At 39.2% G+C, this 17,284-nt stretch overlaps 1 protein-coding gene across 3 annotated transcripts in view; it reads left to right on the forward strand.

The window, feature by feature from the left end:
• Positions 1 to 1,854: 1,854 nt before the first annotated feature.
• Positions 1,855 to 17,284, forward strand: part of CNTLN (centlein) — a 329,566-nt gene continuing 314,136 nt past the window's right edge. For 2 of the 3 annotated variants that reach the window (XM_025934944.2, XM_086685371.1), the window contains exons 1-2: positions 1,857 to 2,252; positions 11,570 to 11,658. In XM_025934944.2, coding sequence (XP_025790729.1) covers positions 1,920 to 2,252; positions 11,570 to 11,658 — 422 coding nt within the window. In that variant the 5' untranslated portion in view covers positions 1,857 to 1,919. Of the gene's footprint in view, positions 2,253 to 11,569; positions 11,659 to 17,284 lie in introns of all 3 variants that reach the window. The other variant, XM_086685372.1, reaches the window with a different exon arrangement.

Below are 17,284 nucleotides of genomic sequence, written 5' to 3' on the forward strand. Positions count from 1 at the left end.
TGAATATACTTAAAGACATTTTATTTGTAGCCACTTCAAATGGTTATAATGGTACATTTTATGTTATGTGTATTTTGCCAAACAAAAAAAGAAGAAAACTTATCTACCTAGCCATAGATTCAGGATATTCTTCTTTAAGTCTAATGTGTATTTATTGAACATAATAAATTTGACTGTTTTTCAGAAGAATCTTTCTATAATTGGATAAAATGATGCCCTTTTGAGTGAATAACAAATAGCCATTAAGAATGTACATTCATAATGATTTCATGCCAAACTTGTGAATTTTGTGACTAGAATTCTCAGTCTTAAACCCAATGAAATCTCATATGCTCAGACGTAATGCTGTATTTCAAGTGACAGGTATGGAGTAAAGGTAGATCAGAGAGGTTTTAGAATTAAGTGGATCCATATTCTAGCTTTTCTAACACCAGATGTGGGACTTCAGGAAGGGTACAGTAATCTCCTAACTCTAAGTTTTCTCACTAGTAAAGTGAACATAATATCTATTTTACAGTAATGTAAGGATTTAATAAGTACATATATGAAACATATTTAGCCCTGGACTCAGCATATAGTAAATGTTCAATATGGGAGTTACTCCTAAGATAGGCTTTTGGTACTTTTTCTAACATCCTTTTATAAATTTTGTGAGGTGTTCACCTTCAGTGGGAAGGAAGCCCACTCATCCTGCCTCAGCAGGATTCTAATTGGAAGGGTGTCTTTCCATGTGCTAACTAAATTCTCACACAAAGCAGTAATTCTGATTAATGAAGCGGTCATCAGTTAAAGTGGTCACCTCCCTGTTTCCACAGTCCTCCTTTCCCTACCTCAGCTCTCTATGTATTCTGGAACCCTTTCTGCAGAAGAAAGCCATCTAGCATTTGGTAAAACCCTAGTGCTAGTTCAACGTGGATCCGTTACAAGACGAGTAGGACGTGTTATAATGGCAAAGAAAAAGAAGGGTATTGTCTATTATAAGCTTATAAAGAAAGCAGGAAGGAAGGAAGAAAAAAAGGGAGGGAGAGAGAAGGAGAAGGATAGGGAGAGAGGGAGTGAGAGGGAGACAGAGGATGAGCCACAGAAAGCTGATCTCAGTTCTTTAACCAAGCTCGAATTACTGATTTCAAATTGGTCCAAGGACCCACACTGGGGGGGCAGTGTGGGTCACACTCGCTCTGATAGTCAGCCAATTGCTTAAAAGAAGCTGCCATAAAAACTTAAAGGAAATCATGTCTCTTGCAAAGCAAAAGACAAAGGGTGTGCAAAGGATCGTAATTCAAATGGGAAATCCGCCTGATAGTCCCAGCTCAGCACAAGGCTTTCCACATCTCCCTGACATCACTCAGCTGGATGTCAGCTGTACGTAAAGCAGTTTTGCTAAAGGGTGTGAAGAAAACACTTAAGTGTAAAACTTATTCCCTGATCCTCAAGGAGTTTACAACAGCGCTGGAGAGATTAGCTGTGTAACTAACACTCCAGGGCGGTCAATGAAACGTGACAAACGAGTTGGCAGGGGCCTTGAAGGCGAAGGAATTCACAGTTAAGGATCATTTGGGGCTAGGGGCTTGTCAAGGAAGACTTTAAGAGGTGGGATGTAAGCTAGGCGCTAAGTGGCGGGTAGGGTTTTAGGTGGGCGAGAAGGCGTGGCGATGGGAACTGAAAACTCGGCCAGGCACGTCGGGGTAGCGCGCACAGCTTTCTGGCCTAACCCCTTGGGCCACGGCGCGTGCGCAGCCTAACGCTCGCGCCGGGCGCGCGGCCCGCGGAAAGCTGGCCAGGATCCGCGAGCGCGAGACCCCGCGCGCCAAGGCGGGAAAAGTCTCGCGCATGCGCGGCTCGCAGCTTGGGGCTCGCCAGGATGGGGAAGGGGAGGTGGAGTTTCCAAGAGGGAACTTGACCCGTTAGCAGCCGCGGCCATGGCGGCGCGCTCGCCTCCCTCCCCGCTCCCTCCGCCCCCAGCGCGACAGTTGGGTCCCTGGTCCCCACGTGTTGGGCGGGGAGCTGTGGTACACGCAGTGCGCAGCGAGGCCTCGGGTCTTGCGAATGCAGTGCGGGAGGGCGTCGTGGACAAAAACGATATATGCTGGCGGGGGCCAGGGGGGGCAGCTCCGGCTCAGGCTCCCCTCCTCAGCTCGCCCATGGGGTCCAAGCGACTAGAGGGCATCTCGGTAGAGGAGGCGATGGTGACCCGGACGCAGCTGCTGGAGGAAGAGCTGAGCAGCCTAAAGGAGGAGCTGGCCCTGTGTCAGGTATCGAGGTGGCCTCCGGCCTTTCCCCTACACAGCGGGGCCGGGGCCGGTCCGATGGGGAGGCGCGCCCCTCTCCCTCTGCCTTAGGCTGCGTCGCTGCGCGGGTTGGGGACCCACCCATCTCCGTCCGGCGGCACTGCCTCCCGGTTTCCACACCCAGCCCGGCCCGCTGCTTAGTGCTGGGGGGACGTAGCAGCGCCCCGCTCCCTGACCAGGGGCTCCCGCTCCTCCCCGGCCGGGCAGGGTTCGCCTCGGCGCCCGGGTTTGGTTTTGTTCACTTGAATGCCACCAAAACGTGTAGTCGCACCCCCCTCACCCCCCAGAAGCCCAAGTTCTTGGTTGTGACTGTTAGTGGTACTTGGAGAGGAGTGGAGTGCAGTCCACGAGTTGATACATCGAACAGGAAAGTTTAAACACTTCTATTAAAATAAAATCCATCGGTGAAAGAACCTGTTTTTAATTTTCAAACCCACACTTGTTCTTAAGTCAAGTTAAACTGAAGTTGTAAACACAGACCAGTAATTTTTAGGGAGTCTTGGGGTGGGAACTTTCATACATAATAGATGATGCTTGATGTTTATTAATCAGTTATACTAATTCTGTATCCTTGAAAGAGAAATTTGATTTTCATATCATGTTGCCAGTGAAAAGCATTTCCTAAATCGATTCTGTTGAATTACTTGCCTGTTATTTGTAGAGTTATTAAAGATAGCTTGACTGCACTCATGTTCAAAGAGGTTTGATTTTAGTTTAGTTTTGCATCCTTACCACCATCTCTTCTCTGATCTTACCAGAACCTTTAGACAGGGTTGGGAGATATAAATGCTGGGGATTCACTCAACAATAGATGTTTGAGTCACTCTGTCTTCAAGATAGAACCAGTTAGGAACTACTAAAAACCAAGATAACTATGAACAGTGTCATCAGTTTAGATTAGTAAAAATTCATGATTTTCATTCTCTCTGTTTGTTCCATTGGATTCTTTTGCTCCTTTTGTAGGTCCTTGCTGATGGAGTCAAGGCTGTAAAAACAGGACAGTCTTGTTCAAATTGAATATACATTTGCTTAAACAAGTTGGGGAAATACTATGTGACTGTTTCTTTGTCATTTTCGGATTTTCTGTTCTTTACTGGATAAGGAGCAAAGCAACAAATAAGACACACCAGTGAATTAAAACATTTTGTCATCTACACACCTCACCTTTGGATAGTTTAAAGATGTTAACCCATGATAAAGGCTTTTGTTACTTTAACAGGTCCTAATCTAAGATGCTATTTGCCCATAACTTCTATACTCTTCCCCCTTCCCTCTCTCTCTATGCCATAGTTACAGCTGGCTAAGGAGCTGAAATAGTTAGTTACTTTTTATAACTGACTTGAGTAAGGAACTCACTCTGTTGGAAACAGCCCAATGACCCCCACCCCCAAATCCACTCCCTATTCTTTTTTTTTTTAATTTTTATTTTAATGTTTATTTTTGAGAGAGAGAGAGAGACAGAGTGTGAGTGAAGGAGGGACTGAGAGAGAGGGAGCGACAGAATCTGAGGCAGGCTCCAGGTTCTGAGCTGTCAGCATGGAACCCTATGTGGGGCTGGAACCCACAAACCGCGAGATCATAACCTGAGCTGAAGTCAGAGGTTAACCCACTCAGCCACCCAGGCGCCCCTCCATTCCCTATTCTTTAAAAATGTAGCTTCAAATACGGTGTTGGCCCTTGTGACCTTGGACATATATGGCCTAGGAAGATGATTAAAGTGTTCTAGGCACTGTAGATGCCTAGATGTAAGAATAGAGATGGTCATAATTAGGCTAGAGTGATGGTTCTTGAGATTTTTGTAATATTGTCCCTGTTAGATGATCATAGGCATTCCAGTAATGTGAGATGAGATTGGCAGTATCCCATTCAAAACTGTGGTCAAACCACAGTTTGAAACTTAGGAGAAATAATAATTGAATTCCCAACTGTTTTATAAAAAAGCATTTAAGTAATTAAAATTCACTTTTACACCTTTTGATTTGTTCTACTTCTTTAGCTATAAATCACATTACCCAAGAATATATAGTATTAACCCTGTTTTTCAAACCTTTCAAAAATCGCAACCCAAAATAAGTTCATTTTAACCTTAACCTAGTAAGTGTGCACAACATACGCATAAATAGAATTTCATAAATATTTGCCCTAATTGTTTACCATGAACACTGATTTTTTCTTTTAAATTAACACTTTTTAAGAAAATACTGCTCAGATCTACTAAATTAATTTGACACACTAATGGGTCAAATGTATAGTTTGGGGGAAAAGAATCCTGCAAATTAGTCTCTGGTCATAAATAGTGGCTTCATATAGTTGGTTCTTTTTCCACACTTAGCTTATAGGAATTCAATTATATGTACTTGGTGGACAAAAAGAAAGTTTGAGTGGTTCCATGTGACACTCCACCCCACTGGAATTACTCAGAATAAGCATGTATAAGAAGGCTATCTCAGTTCCAAATGTTTCTCATCCAACTCTATGTGATTATAATATTAAAGGCTTTTTTTATATGGCTTCAGATTAGCAAGCAACATACATATAATGCGTAGCTAAAGAAAACATGATTAACTTCAGTGTGGAGAGAAAACCTGTCTGTACTGGACTTACTGAGGATAAGACATTAGCTTCCCACTGTAGCTTCTTCCTAATGAAATTTCAAGGGTGCTACAACAATTTTAAGTGCATGACATTGATGCTTTGTCCATTGATTTAGAACCCACCTTTACTATACTCTTAATTTGATTATTTTAAGAATGTGTTCTACTTGTGACAAGAATGTGTTCTATTTGCAGTTCAGTATATTGCAAGTATGTGTATATATACATTTATCAGCACTTGTAGAATACCAGAAGAGAAAAAGTAATGTTATATATGTGTAATGTATATACACACACACATATATATTTGAGTGTGACATATGTATGTGTATCTCAAAGCTTATTTCCTTTTTCAGTAGCATCCAAAAATATTCACTAAACCTCTAAATCAATTTAAGGTAAAAAATTATTTAGGGCATTTAAATTATAGATAGATAGATAGATAGATAGATAGATAGATAGATAGATACCTGGCTGGTTCAGTCGGTAGAGCATATGACTCTTAAAAAAATTTTTTTTTGATGTTTTATTTATTTTTGAGAGAGACAGAGACAGAGTATGAACAGGGGAGGGGCAGAGAGAGGGAGACACAGAATCCGAAACAGGCTCTAGGCTCTGAGCTATCAGCCCAGAGCCCGACGTGGGGCTTGAACTCATAAGCCATGAGATTGTGACCGGAGCCGAAGTTGGCCACTTAAACAACTGAGCCACCCAGGCTCCTCAGAGCATGTGACTCTTGATCTCCAGTTTGTGAGTTCAAGCCCCAGGTTGGATGTAGGCTTTACTAAAAAAAAAAAAAAAAAAAGAAAGAAAGAAAGAAATGAAATATATGTTTATTAATGTAACTTTAATGATGAAACTAAGTTTAATGAAGTATGTGATGTTGGAATTAAGAATATATAACCAGAGAAGTTAGCCAGTTATATTTTTTGTTAGATTTTTAGGTGTTTTGAAAACTTGTCCAGTCATTCATAAAGAAAAAAAAATTTAAGAACCTAAGGTATAATTAGAATCCTCACCAGTGTTAGTAGTTGTATTTTAGTATGTGACTCTTTTTGTGCAATTATTTTCCACAATTATAATTTATTTTTTAAAATTTTTTTTAACGTTTTATTTATTTTTGAGACAGAGAGAGACAGAGCATGAACGGGGGAAGGGCAGAGAGAGAGGGAGACACAGAATCGGAAGCAGGCTCCAGGCTCTGAGCCATCAGCCCAGAGCCCGACGCGGGGCTCAAACTCACGGACCGCGAGATCATGACCTGAACTGAAGTTGGACGCTTAACCGACTGAGCCACCCAGGCGCCCCACACAATAATAATTTATTGAGAGACTACTTTGTGCCACATTTTGTAATTAGACTTACTTCATTATTTTCCCTGGTTTCTGATAGGCAAATTATTTATTTAAATATAGGAAATAGTTTTCATGTTTGTTGAATTCATTCCTCCAGTAGAATTCATTCCTCCTATTATGTTGCCAGACAGTAAACTAGGTGCTGGGAGAGTACAAAAAAGTACAAAAGTTTTGTATGTCTGTGTCTGTAAAGTTGATACTTATTTCCATGTCAGCTGATAAGTGAAAGTCAAGACCAATACACTACTAAGATAATTTAGATTCAGATCTCCAAGCATTTAATCAACTCTTTCATAGGCTGAATTTGATAAACTTTATGAGGAGTAGGATTTTTAATTTTAAATTATTTTTAAAAGTTTATTTCTTTGAGTAATCTCTACACCCAATGTGGGGCTTGAACTTACAACTCCAAATCAAGAGTCATATGTACTTCTGACTGAGCCAGCTGGGTATCCCTAATTTAAATTTTAAATTACTTGATTCTGTGTCAAAGTTATGGAGTAAGAATAAATAATTTATGAGTTTTTAAATGTTTATTTTGAGAGAGAGAGAAAAAAGGTTTGAGTGGGGGAGGGCCAGAGAGAGAAGACAGATTCTTGAAGCAGGCTCTGTGCTGACAGCAGAAAGCCCAGTGCTGTCACATTAGTGTTCACACTAATGAACCACATGATCATGGCCTGAGCTGAAGTCAGACACTTAACCAACTGACCCACCCAGGTGCCCCTTTATTTTTAAAAAAAATTTTTTTTTTTCAACATTTATTTATTTTTGGGACAGAGAGAGACAGAGCATGAACGGGGGAGGGGCAGAGAGAGGGAGACACACAGAATCAGAAACAGGCTCCAGGCTCTGAGCCATCAGCCCAGAGCCTGACGCGGGGCTCGAACTCACGGACCGCGAGATCGTGACCTGGCTGAAGTCGGACGCCCAACCGACTGCGCCACCCAGGGGCCCCTGTTTTTAATTAATTAATTAAACTTTTTGTTTTGTTTTTTGGGAGAGTGCAAGCAGGGGAAGGGCAGAGAGAGGGGGACAGACGATCTGAAGCGGGCTCTGTGCTGACAGGCTGATAGCAGTGAGCCTGATGTGGGGCTTGAACTCACGAACCGTGAGATCATGCCCTGAGCCAAAATTGGACACTCAGCTGCCTGAGTTACCCAGGTGCCCCTTTTTAAAATTATTTTAAAAGGACCTATTTATGTGCCCCAAAGAAGGGAAACTATAAAGAGGATATGATTGGCAATAGTTTTCTGTTTTAATAATGTCTGGAATAGTTTGGCAATTAGTTTTGTGTTTTTAGGGGGACGCTTTATTTATTCTTGCATGGGAAAGAGGGTCTTTTTAGTAATTTAAGGTATAAACCACATTGAAGATTATACAGCATTAAATAACTGAAAAACTTGGGGCACCTGTGTGGCTCAGTTGGCTAATTGTCTGACTCAATTTTGGCTCAGGTTATGATCTCATTGTTGGTGAAATCAAGCCCCTCACATCATGCTGTGTGCTGACAGTGTGGAGCCTGCTTGGGATTTTCTCTCTGTCCTCCTCTCTGCCCCTCCCTTGCTTGCTCTCTCTCTCAAAATAAATAAATAAACATTTAGATAAATAAATAACTGGAAAAGTCACAAAACTAATACGGTAGTCTCACAACCCATTTATAACATTTTATTACTTACAAAAGAACTTGCTTTTTTTTTTTCAAATAAACTATCACTTATACATTTGAGTGTTTTTAGGTGACAAAGGGAATCTGAATACCGTTGCTGACCACAAATTAAAAAAATAATAATAACAACTTTAGAAATTTGTAAATTAGAAAAAAGAAAGAATTTGTTGTTACTTTCTCTTTGGTGAAGATAGAACAGGAGATGTGAAATAACCATTAACTATCAACAATGGGAAAAAGAAAAAATGTACAAATTAAGATGTAAAGATTGTTTTTCATCAGATATTTTTTGACTTCTTGCTATATCTCTTCAACTGTGCTAGAGCTAAGTCCTTTGTTATTAAGTCATAACTTATTTAAGTGGAAGTAACTTATTTAAGTGGAAGTAACTAAAGAAAACCTACTTTTTTATATTTTTACTTAATAACCTTTCTTTAAAAAAAATTTTTTTTTCAACGTTTATTTATTTTTGAGAGACAGAGAAACACAAAGCATGAGGAGGGGAGGGGCAGAGAGAGAGAGGGAGACACAGAATCCGAAGCAGGCTCCAGTCTCCGAGCTGTCAGCACAGAGCCCGATGTGGGGCTTGAACCCACAAACCATGAGATCATGACCTGAGCCGAAGTCAGACACTTAACTGACTGAGCAACCCAGGTGCCCCAATAATAACCTTTCTTAATATTTTAGTTAGAAAAGTTGAGGTGAAAATACATGTAAATTTTCCCTATTTTGTTTTGAAGGGAGCTGTAAGATAAATTTCTAGATAATATTTGTTTGAAGGGATTTTGTTATTTCCTCAGCATACCTTTTAAAACGAGAGATATTAGAGCACATTATATTGCGTAGTTTATATTTTCTTCTAGGCAGGTTATGACATGTGATTTGTATAGTGACATTTCTTGTCTTTAACTCAAATCCTCCCTCCCTTCTTCCCTCCCTCCCTCCTGTCCTCCCTTCCTTCCTTCTTTCCTTTCTTAAGTTTATTTATTTACTTTGAAAGAGGGAGAGAGAGAGAATGGGGGAGAGCAAAGAGACACAGAGAGAGAATCCCAAGCAGTCTCCGTGCTATCAGTGTGAAGCCCCACCAAAGGCTCCATCTTAGGAACCGTGAGATCATGACCTGAGCTGAAATCAGTAGGCGCTTCATTAAGAACTGAGTTACTCAGGTGTCCCAACCCAAATTATTTTAATACCCAAATTCTAAATTCTTGGTTCTAAAGGTATAAAGTAAAGCGTGATATATATAGGACTGTTTAGGAAAGGTAGTAGTCTCTTCTACTCAGACTGTCAAAAGTCCTTTAAAAACAAGTAAATAAAGTAGATCAAAGATTTGAGCATTAAAAAAGGAAAACAAAAATTTTATAAGAAAGTATAGGTACATAATTTTTTTTTTAATTTTAGAGAGAGTGTGCGTGTGCATGTGCAAATGGGGAAGGGACAGAGAGAGAGAGAATCCCAAGCAGGCTCCATGCACAGCACAGAGCCTAACGTGGGGCTTGATCCCATGACCCTGGGACCATGACCCAAGCTGAATTCAGGAGTGAGATGCTCAACTAACTGAACCACCCAGGCATCCCATAGGTAGATACATTTTTTTTTTTAATTTTTTTTTCTCCGTTTTTTATTATTATTTATTTTTGGGACAGAGAGAGACAGAGCATGAACAGGGGAGGGGCAGAGAGAGAGGGAGACACAGAATCGGAAACAGGCTCCAGGCTCCGAGCCATCAGCCCAGAGCCGGACGCGGGGCTCGAACTCACGGACCGCGAGATCGTGACCTGGCTGAAGTCGGACGCTTAACCGACTGCGCCACCCAGGCGCCCCGGTAGATACATTTCTAATCTCTGAGTAGAGAAGGCTGATTAGAAAAATTGGTACATAAAGTCATTAAGCCATAATGGGAAAGATGGATACATTTGAATATATAAAACTAATAACTTACCCTTTTCTGAAATGCTTCATCATAAATAAATATGCAACAACATACAAGAGAAAAATTATTTGTAACACGTTTGGTAGACATAAGTCTAATTTTAAGATTTCTAGCAATAGTTCTTATATTTTGTTGGCAGAACTTAGTCATATACCCATAGGTAAGAGGGCCCTGTCTTTTAATTCTTTTCATTGGGCAGCAAAAAGCCAAATGGTTTCTAATAGGAAGGAAAGAATGGATGATGGACACAGACACAAAAATATCTGCCACACAAGTAAACCTAACCAATCAACCAACCAAATATAGTATTATAAAATGAAATGTGTTGTGAAAAAATTTAATCAGGGCAAAGGGTTATCAAAGACTTAAAGGTTTCGGTGGCTACAAATATAGTAGAGAAGACTTCTCTTGAGGTGATATTTAAGCAAAGACCTGAATGAAGTGAGGAAATAATATACATGAAAATCTGATGGATGGTACATGTGCAAAGGCCCTGGTACAAGTAGAGCAAAAAGACTAGTGTGAATGATGAATGAACAGAGTGATAGATGAGGTTGAGGAGGTGTGTATGGGGCCGGAGAATGTGGGGTTTTGTAACCTTGATACAGAGTTTGGATTATTTTCCTAATCTGATGGGAATGCAGGGGAGATTTTTGAGCTATAAGGAGGCTAGGGGAACCATCGTAGATGGCTAGGCAAGAGAAGAGGTTGACCTGAACTAGAATGGGATATATTTTGTAGGTAATAGAACTTACTAATGGTTTGGATAGGAAATACGAGGAAGAGAGCAACCAGAATTGACTTGTAGGTGTTAGGCCTTTGAAGAAATGACTAGATGGTGGTGTCATTTTCTGAGATGCATAGTGGTAGGTTTGTGAAAGAGTAGGAAATCAAAAAGTTTATTTTGGATAAGTTAAATCTGAGATACCTATTAGGTATTCAAATGGAATTATTGAGTAGGCAGTTAGAAATCGGAGTCTGCACCTAGGGGTAGAGGAAATAGCTAAGGCGGGAAATGTGGAAGTCCTTAGTGTAGAGTTGATACATGAAACCATGGAACTATGAGGTCCCCTAGAGCAATGGTTCTTATTTAATCCTGAGTGTACAGAATCACCTGAGGAACTTGTAAAAAATACTGGTGCTTGAACCTTACCCGAAACCAATTAAATCAGAATCTCTAGATAATCACTATTTTTAAAAACTTCCCCTAAAGTGATTCCTAACTCTCAGCCATAGTTGATGACAATGGACCTAGGCAGTAAGGACTAAAATTGCTCATTGTCTATGGGATTTGGCTACATAGGAGACCTTAAAAAAGGAATTTAATATCATAGTAGGGAGGGACATCTGACTGGAAAAAGTAATAGAGTGAATGAGGTGAGGAAGTGGAGACTGTGTTTATAGGCAACTCTTCCAAGGAATTTTGCTGAAAAGGGGAGCTGAAAAATGGAGCTGTAAATAGAGAACAATTCCCTTTTAGAGCAAAATAACTGATATTTAGCATTCCATCATTTATACCCTGAAGTGTGGGTGGTAGAAATAGTCGAAGTGAATGTGGGTTACCAGTGTAAGAACTTCTTAAAATAAAGCTTTCCTGCTACAGTTTTCAAGAGTCTATTTTATAGTTCTAGAACTAGAGATCAAGAAACATTTTTCATTTTAAAATTTAATGTAGTGTCTTCTCTGATACAGCTACAAAGCAATGCATTAAAAATGTCTTTTGTTTCTTTAAGGCTGATAAAGAATTTGTATGGTCTCTGTGGAAACGTCTCCAGGTGACAAACCCAGATCTCACACAAGCAGTCAGTTTGGTTGTAGAACGGTGAGCTTCCAAGTAATTTTTTCATGAGTATTTGGTTTGTTGAATTTGCTTTGCTTTATTATTAAAACTTGGCATTAGGCCCCTAAAGAGATTTTATTTCCAAATGAATGTGAAGCCTGATATTAATAATTATTGGACTTATTTCAAGGGGTACCAGTTAATAAATATAAATAGGCCATATCTCCTACTTATATTCTGATGTATTTGGAAGGTTTGGAGGTAAGAGATAAAAGTGTGACTTAGACATTGTGTGTGTGCGTGTTATGTGTGTGTCTGTTTATGTCGGTGTGTTGAGCTATTATGACACAACTTTAAAAATTAGAGAAGTACCTGTTACTTGGTTTTTTACTCTGAAACTGCCTCTGTTGACAACTTTCTAGACATGATCCTTCCTAGACATGGCTCAGTTTTCCCCTAAGGTAATTACATTGTGTACCTGAAAGCCTGGGATGACCTTGCCAGAATAAAGTAATCTGGAATAGGCTGAGGGATTTCGCTTAGCACTCTGTATTACCTTGTAGGGGATGCTCGTTGATTTAACTATATATTACTGGGCCTCTCCTTGGTCATTAGAAATAGCAGAGTGATGCTGGGTACTCCTTACCAAACATTTGGTGTAAGGTAGTCCCATGATGCTTAGCATAGCAATTAAAACACTTGCTTTCGTATTAAATGGATTTCAGTACATTTCCTAAATGAGAAGCTAAGCATATGGATGGATGCCGTTTCCTGTGTCTTTATTGGAATCATGATTATATAATCTGAATATCAGTTTTTGATAACTTGACCTTTGGTATGTCTGGCCCTAGGATCATTCCAGTGTTGTCTGGAATTTGACTTTTAAAAATCTGTGATAGATACCTATGTACAGTTTTACCATTCTCCATTATTGTGGACTCTTAAAGTAGTATATTCACCTTCCCTTCATGTTACTTATATGTCTCATTCATCAATCAGTTTTTCCCTTTCGATAATCAGAATTAAGCCTTTTGTTGAAGTACCTTATTATTTCCTTGAGATGAAATGTGATCACTCTCAGTTGCATTCTGTTTTCTAGCCAAATAAGCCTTCTAGAAGAAACATTCTTGGGACTTCAGTAGTAATTTCTGTGATTTTTTTTCATTATCCTCCTCTCATTTTATTTGTATATTCCAGCTTTCTAATTTGTTATTTTTTAAACTAACTAAAACTGTCTTTAATTTTCACTTTCCTCTTGGTTGAGAGAGAAATATTAACATATTGTTGAGTCCTCTTTCTCACCCTTTGAGATTTCTACTTTTTAATATACATAATACACATACAAAAGTATATATACACACTTTGTAAATAAATGCACATATATTTTGTGAGTATACTCAAAAGCCCTATGCTGATAAGATATATAATGGGAAATTTTGGAGATTATTACTTTACAGCTATGATTCTCAAAATTTTAGTGTGCCTAAGCTATACCTAGTGAATTTATTAAAATGCAGATTTCTGGGATTTTTCCCTAGATCTACTGAATCTCTAGCAATGAGGTCCAGAAGTCTTAAAATTTTTTTTTAAGTTTATTTATTTACTTTGAGAGAGACAGAGACAGCATGAGCAGGGGAGAGGCAGAGAGAGAGGGAGAGAGAGAGATTCCCAAGCAGGCTCTGCAGTCAGTGCAGAGCCCAATGCAGGGCTTGAACTTGAAACTGTGAGATCATGACCTGAGCTGAACCTGAGTCGGATGCTTCTTTTTTTTTTTTTTTTTTAACTGAGCCACCCAGGCACCCCTAGAAGTCTTTTAAAAACAGCTCTCCAGATAATTCTGATGTTGTAGTTCATAGGTCATACTGTGAGATACTTTGAAATTTGAGTTGACTTTTGAAACTGGAAGCCTATAAGTGGCATTTATAACTTTATAATTATGTGAACATTTATTTCCTAGAGAACCATGTAGTATGTTTTGACTTGTGAAAAAGGAAAAATGGTATACCATTGAATCTTTATTTTTCAAAAAAAGAATATTCTCAAAATCAAAGTCAAATACACTGTCTTTGTATAGTCCACTGGTTACCCAAATAATGTTACATTTAAGTCTGTTTAATATCTGTGCCTTGATCTTCCTAGACAACATTTTTCCCCTTGGAATTTCTAATAGTCCTTCTTTTCTGCTTTCTTATCATAAAGAATGTCTGTATTTGTTTAACAGCCTAAGACATTCTTCCTTGAGCCTTTTGGCTTATGGTATGAATTTGGACCATTTGCTTTCTACACCTACTCATAGCTATTACCTTAGATTTCCTTTTCATTGTACTCTTGGACTTGTTCCACAGTTCCTGGTATCCCATATCTTTCTTTTTGTTGGGTTATGTTTTCAACATTATTTCTGAGAAAGGATGCACAAGTCACTTTCTGACTCCTTACATGCCTGAAAATGTCTTTCTTTTGTCCTTATGCTTGATTGATAGTTTAGCTGAATGTGCAATTTTATGTCCACATAATTTCCTTCAGATTTTTGAAAGTATAGCTCTGTTATCTTCTTTTAGCATGTAGAGATGCTACCAAGTGTATTTGTGATCCAGTGTAAGTATGATTCTTTTTTCTAGGTAGCTTGCTTAAATTAAACTTTCAAGATAGTCTCTTTGTATGTAACATAGTAAAATTTCAATATCAGCTATTAATTTGGGTTTTTAAAAAATCCAACCTTCTCAGCCTTTGGTGGGCCCTTTCAAACTTAAGACTTAAGATTTTCTTTTGATTAAGGAAAGTCATCTTTGGCCATTTGCTGTAGGCAAATGCTTCAAGTGAGTGAGAGACTCAGCTTTTTGATAAATGGTTCCTTTATTAGTCTTCTTGACTACTTTGGGCTTCTGTTCTCTGTATTTACTAATTGGGTACTTAGAGTCTCTTTGAGCATCTTTGAGAAAAAGCATCTTCCTCTTCCACTGTAGGCATCATTTAGATTTTGATTTGATTTTTCTTCTCTGGGTTTGTGAGCACATCCTTCTGTCTTTCCAATGTTTCTCACATTTATGGTCAATTTTGGCCCCTTTTCTTATTTTCCATGCTGATAGGTATTTATTCAATTCAATGTGATTTGTGGAAGTCAGTATCATCTTCACCAAGTTAATCATCTTTAACTGGAAGTACAGTATCATTTTTACTGGTTACAATATATTTTTATTTTGATACACCATATTTATATTTAACCGGTGTCGGTGTCTTGTTTTGATACATTAAGATTATTTTATTTTTTTAAAAATCGTATGATCATGCTGTGATGAATGGCCTTCTGGATAAATCTTTGCCTGCATTGTTAGTTTCAAGTAGTGCTGCTGCTGTCATAGTGGTGTAGGCTGAGATTGCTAACCATACTGAAACGAATAGGTTAATCCTGCTCCATTAAAGAATCATACTGCTCCAAATGTCAATACCCTTTTGGGAAAATGCCTATCTGCAACTTTTTTAACTTTTTTATTTTTTAATTTTTTTTTTTTAAATTTTTTTTTTCAACGTTTATTTATTTTTGGGACAGAGAGAGACAGAGCATGAACGGGGGAGGGGCAGAGAGAGAAGGAGACACAGAATCGGAAACAGGCTCCAGGCTCTGAGCCATCAGCCCAGAGCCTGACGCGGGGCTCGAACTCCCGGACCGCGAGATCGTGACCTGGATGAAGTCGGACGCTTAACCGACTGCGCCACCCAGGCGCCCCTTTTTTAACTTTTTTAACTTTTTGACACTTTATTATAATTTTCTGGTAAGTTTTTTTGTGGGATGTCTGTGTACAGGGATACCTTGGAGATGTTGTGGGTTTGGAAGTTATGTTTCTACTATACTATAGTCTATTAGTGTGCAATCGCATTATGTCTAAAAAAATAATGTACATACCTTAATTTAAAATACTTTATTGGTTCAAAAAAACCACTTTATTCCTAAAAAAATGCTAACCATCATCTGAGCTTTCATTGAGTTGTAATCTTTTTGCTCATGTAAGGTCTTGCTTTGGTGTTGATGGCTGATCACTGATAAGAGTGGTAGTTGCTGAAGGTTGTGGTGGCAATTTCTTAAAATAAGACAGCAATAAAGTTTGCCATATCAATTGACTCTTCCTTTCTAAAACATTTCTCTGTAGCATGCAATGCCATTTGATATCATTTTACCCACAGAATTTCTTTCAGAATTGGAGTCTATCCTTTCAAACCCTGCTGCTACTTTGTAAACTAAGTTTATGAAAGATTCTAAGTCCTTTGTTGTTGTTTCAACAATCTTATGGCATCTTCACCAAGAACCACTCAAGAAACTTCTTTCTTTGTTCATCCATTAGAAGCAACTTTTTATCTGTTAAAGTATGATTATGAGGGGCGCCTGGGTGGCGCAGTCGGTTAAGCGTCCGACTTCAGCTCAGGTCACGATCTCGCGGTCCGTGAGTTCAAGCCCCGCGTCAGGCTCTGGGCTGATGGCTCAGAGCCTGGAGCCTGTTTCCGATTCTGTCTCCCTCTCTCTGTGCCCCTCCCCCGTTCATGCTCTGTCTCTCTCTGTCCCCCCAAAAAAATAAATAAACGTTAAAAAAAATTTTAAAGTATGATTATGAGATTGCAGCAGTTCAAACGTATCTTCAGACTCCACTTCTAATTCTAGTTCTGTTGCTATTTCTACCACACCTGCAATTACTCCTCCCACAAAAGTCTTGAATTTGAATTCCTCAAAGTCATCCAATGAAGGTTGGAATCAACTTCTCAAAACTCCTGGTAATGTTGATATTCTGACCTCTTTCCATGAATCATGGCTGTTCTTAATGGCATGTGGAATGGTGAGTCATTTCCAGAAGCTTTTCAGTTGATTTTTTCCAGATCCATCAGAAGAACCATGATCCATGGCAGCTGAGAGTTGAAATGACTCCTGGATGTATGGGCTGCAGAATGGATATTTTGTTAGCAGGCATGAAAACATTGTATGTCTCCATCAGAGCTCTTGGGTAACTAGGTGGATGGCCAATGAGCTGTAATGTTTTGAAAGGAATCTTTTTCTGAGAAGTGGGCTTAAAAACAGTGGGCTTAAAATATTTAGTAAACCATGTTGTAAATAGATGTACTGTCATTCAGACTTTGTTGTTCCATTTATAGAGCATAGACAAGTAGATTTAATGTAATTCTTAATGGCCCTAGGATTTCCAACATGGTAAATGAGCATTGGTTTCAACTTAAAGTCACCAGATGCATTAGCCCCTAACAAGAGAGTCAGCCTGTTCTTTGAAGTTTTGAAGTCAGGCATTGACTTCTCTCTGGCTATGAAAGTCCTAGATGGCATCATCTTCTAATACAAAGCTGTTCTGTCTGCATTGAAGATCTGTTATTTAATGTAGCCACCTTTATTAATTCTCTTAGCTTGATCTTCTGGATAACTTGCTGGGCTTGTACATTGAACAGCATCTGCTGCTTCACCTTGCATTTTTGGGTCATGGAGATGGTTTCTTCTCTTCAACCTCATGAACCAATCCCTGCTAGCTTCAGTTTTTTTCTCTGTAGCTTCTTTACCTCTCTCAGCCTTCACAGAATTGAAGAGAGTTGGGGCCTTCCTCTGGATTAGGCTCTGGCATGAGGGAATGCTGTGGCTGGCTTGATCTTCTCTCCAGACCACTAAAACTTTCTTCATATC

Source organism: Puma concolor, chromosome D4 (assembly GCF_028749965.1).
Source record: "Puma concolor isolate L17-30 chromosome D4, mPumCon1.1.hap2, whole genome shotgun sequence".
Classification (NCBI taxonomy): Eukaryota; Metazoa; Chordata; class Mammalia; order Carnivora; family Felidae; genus Puma; species Puma concolor.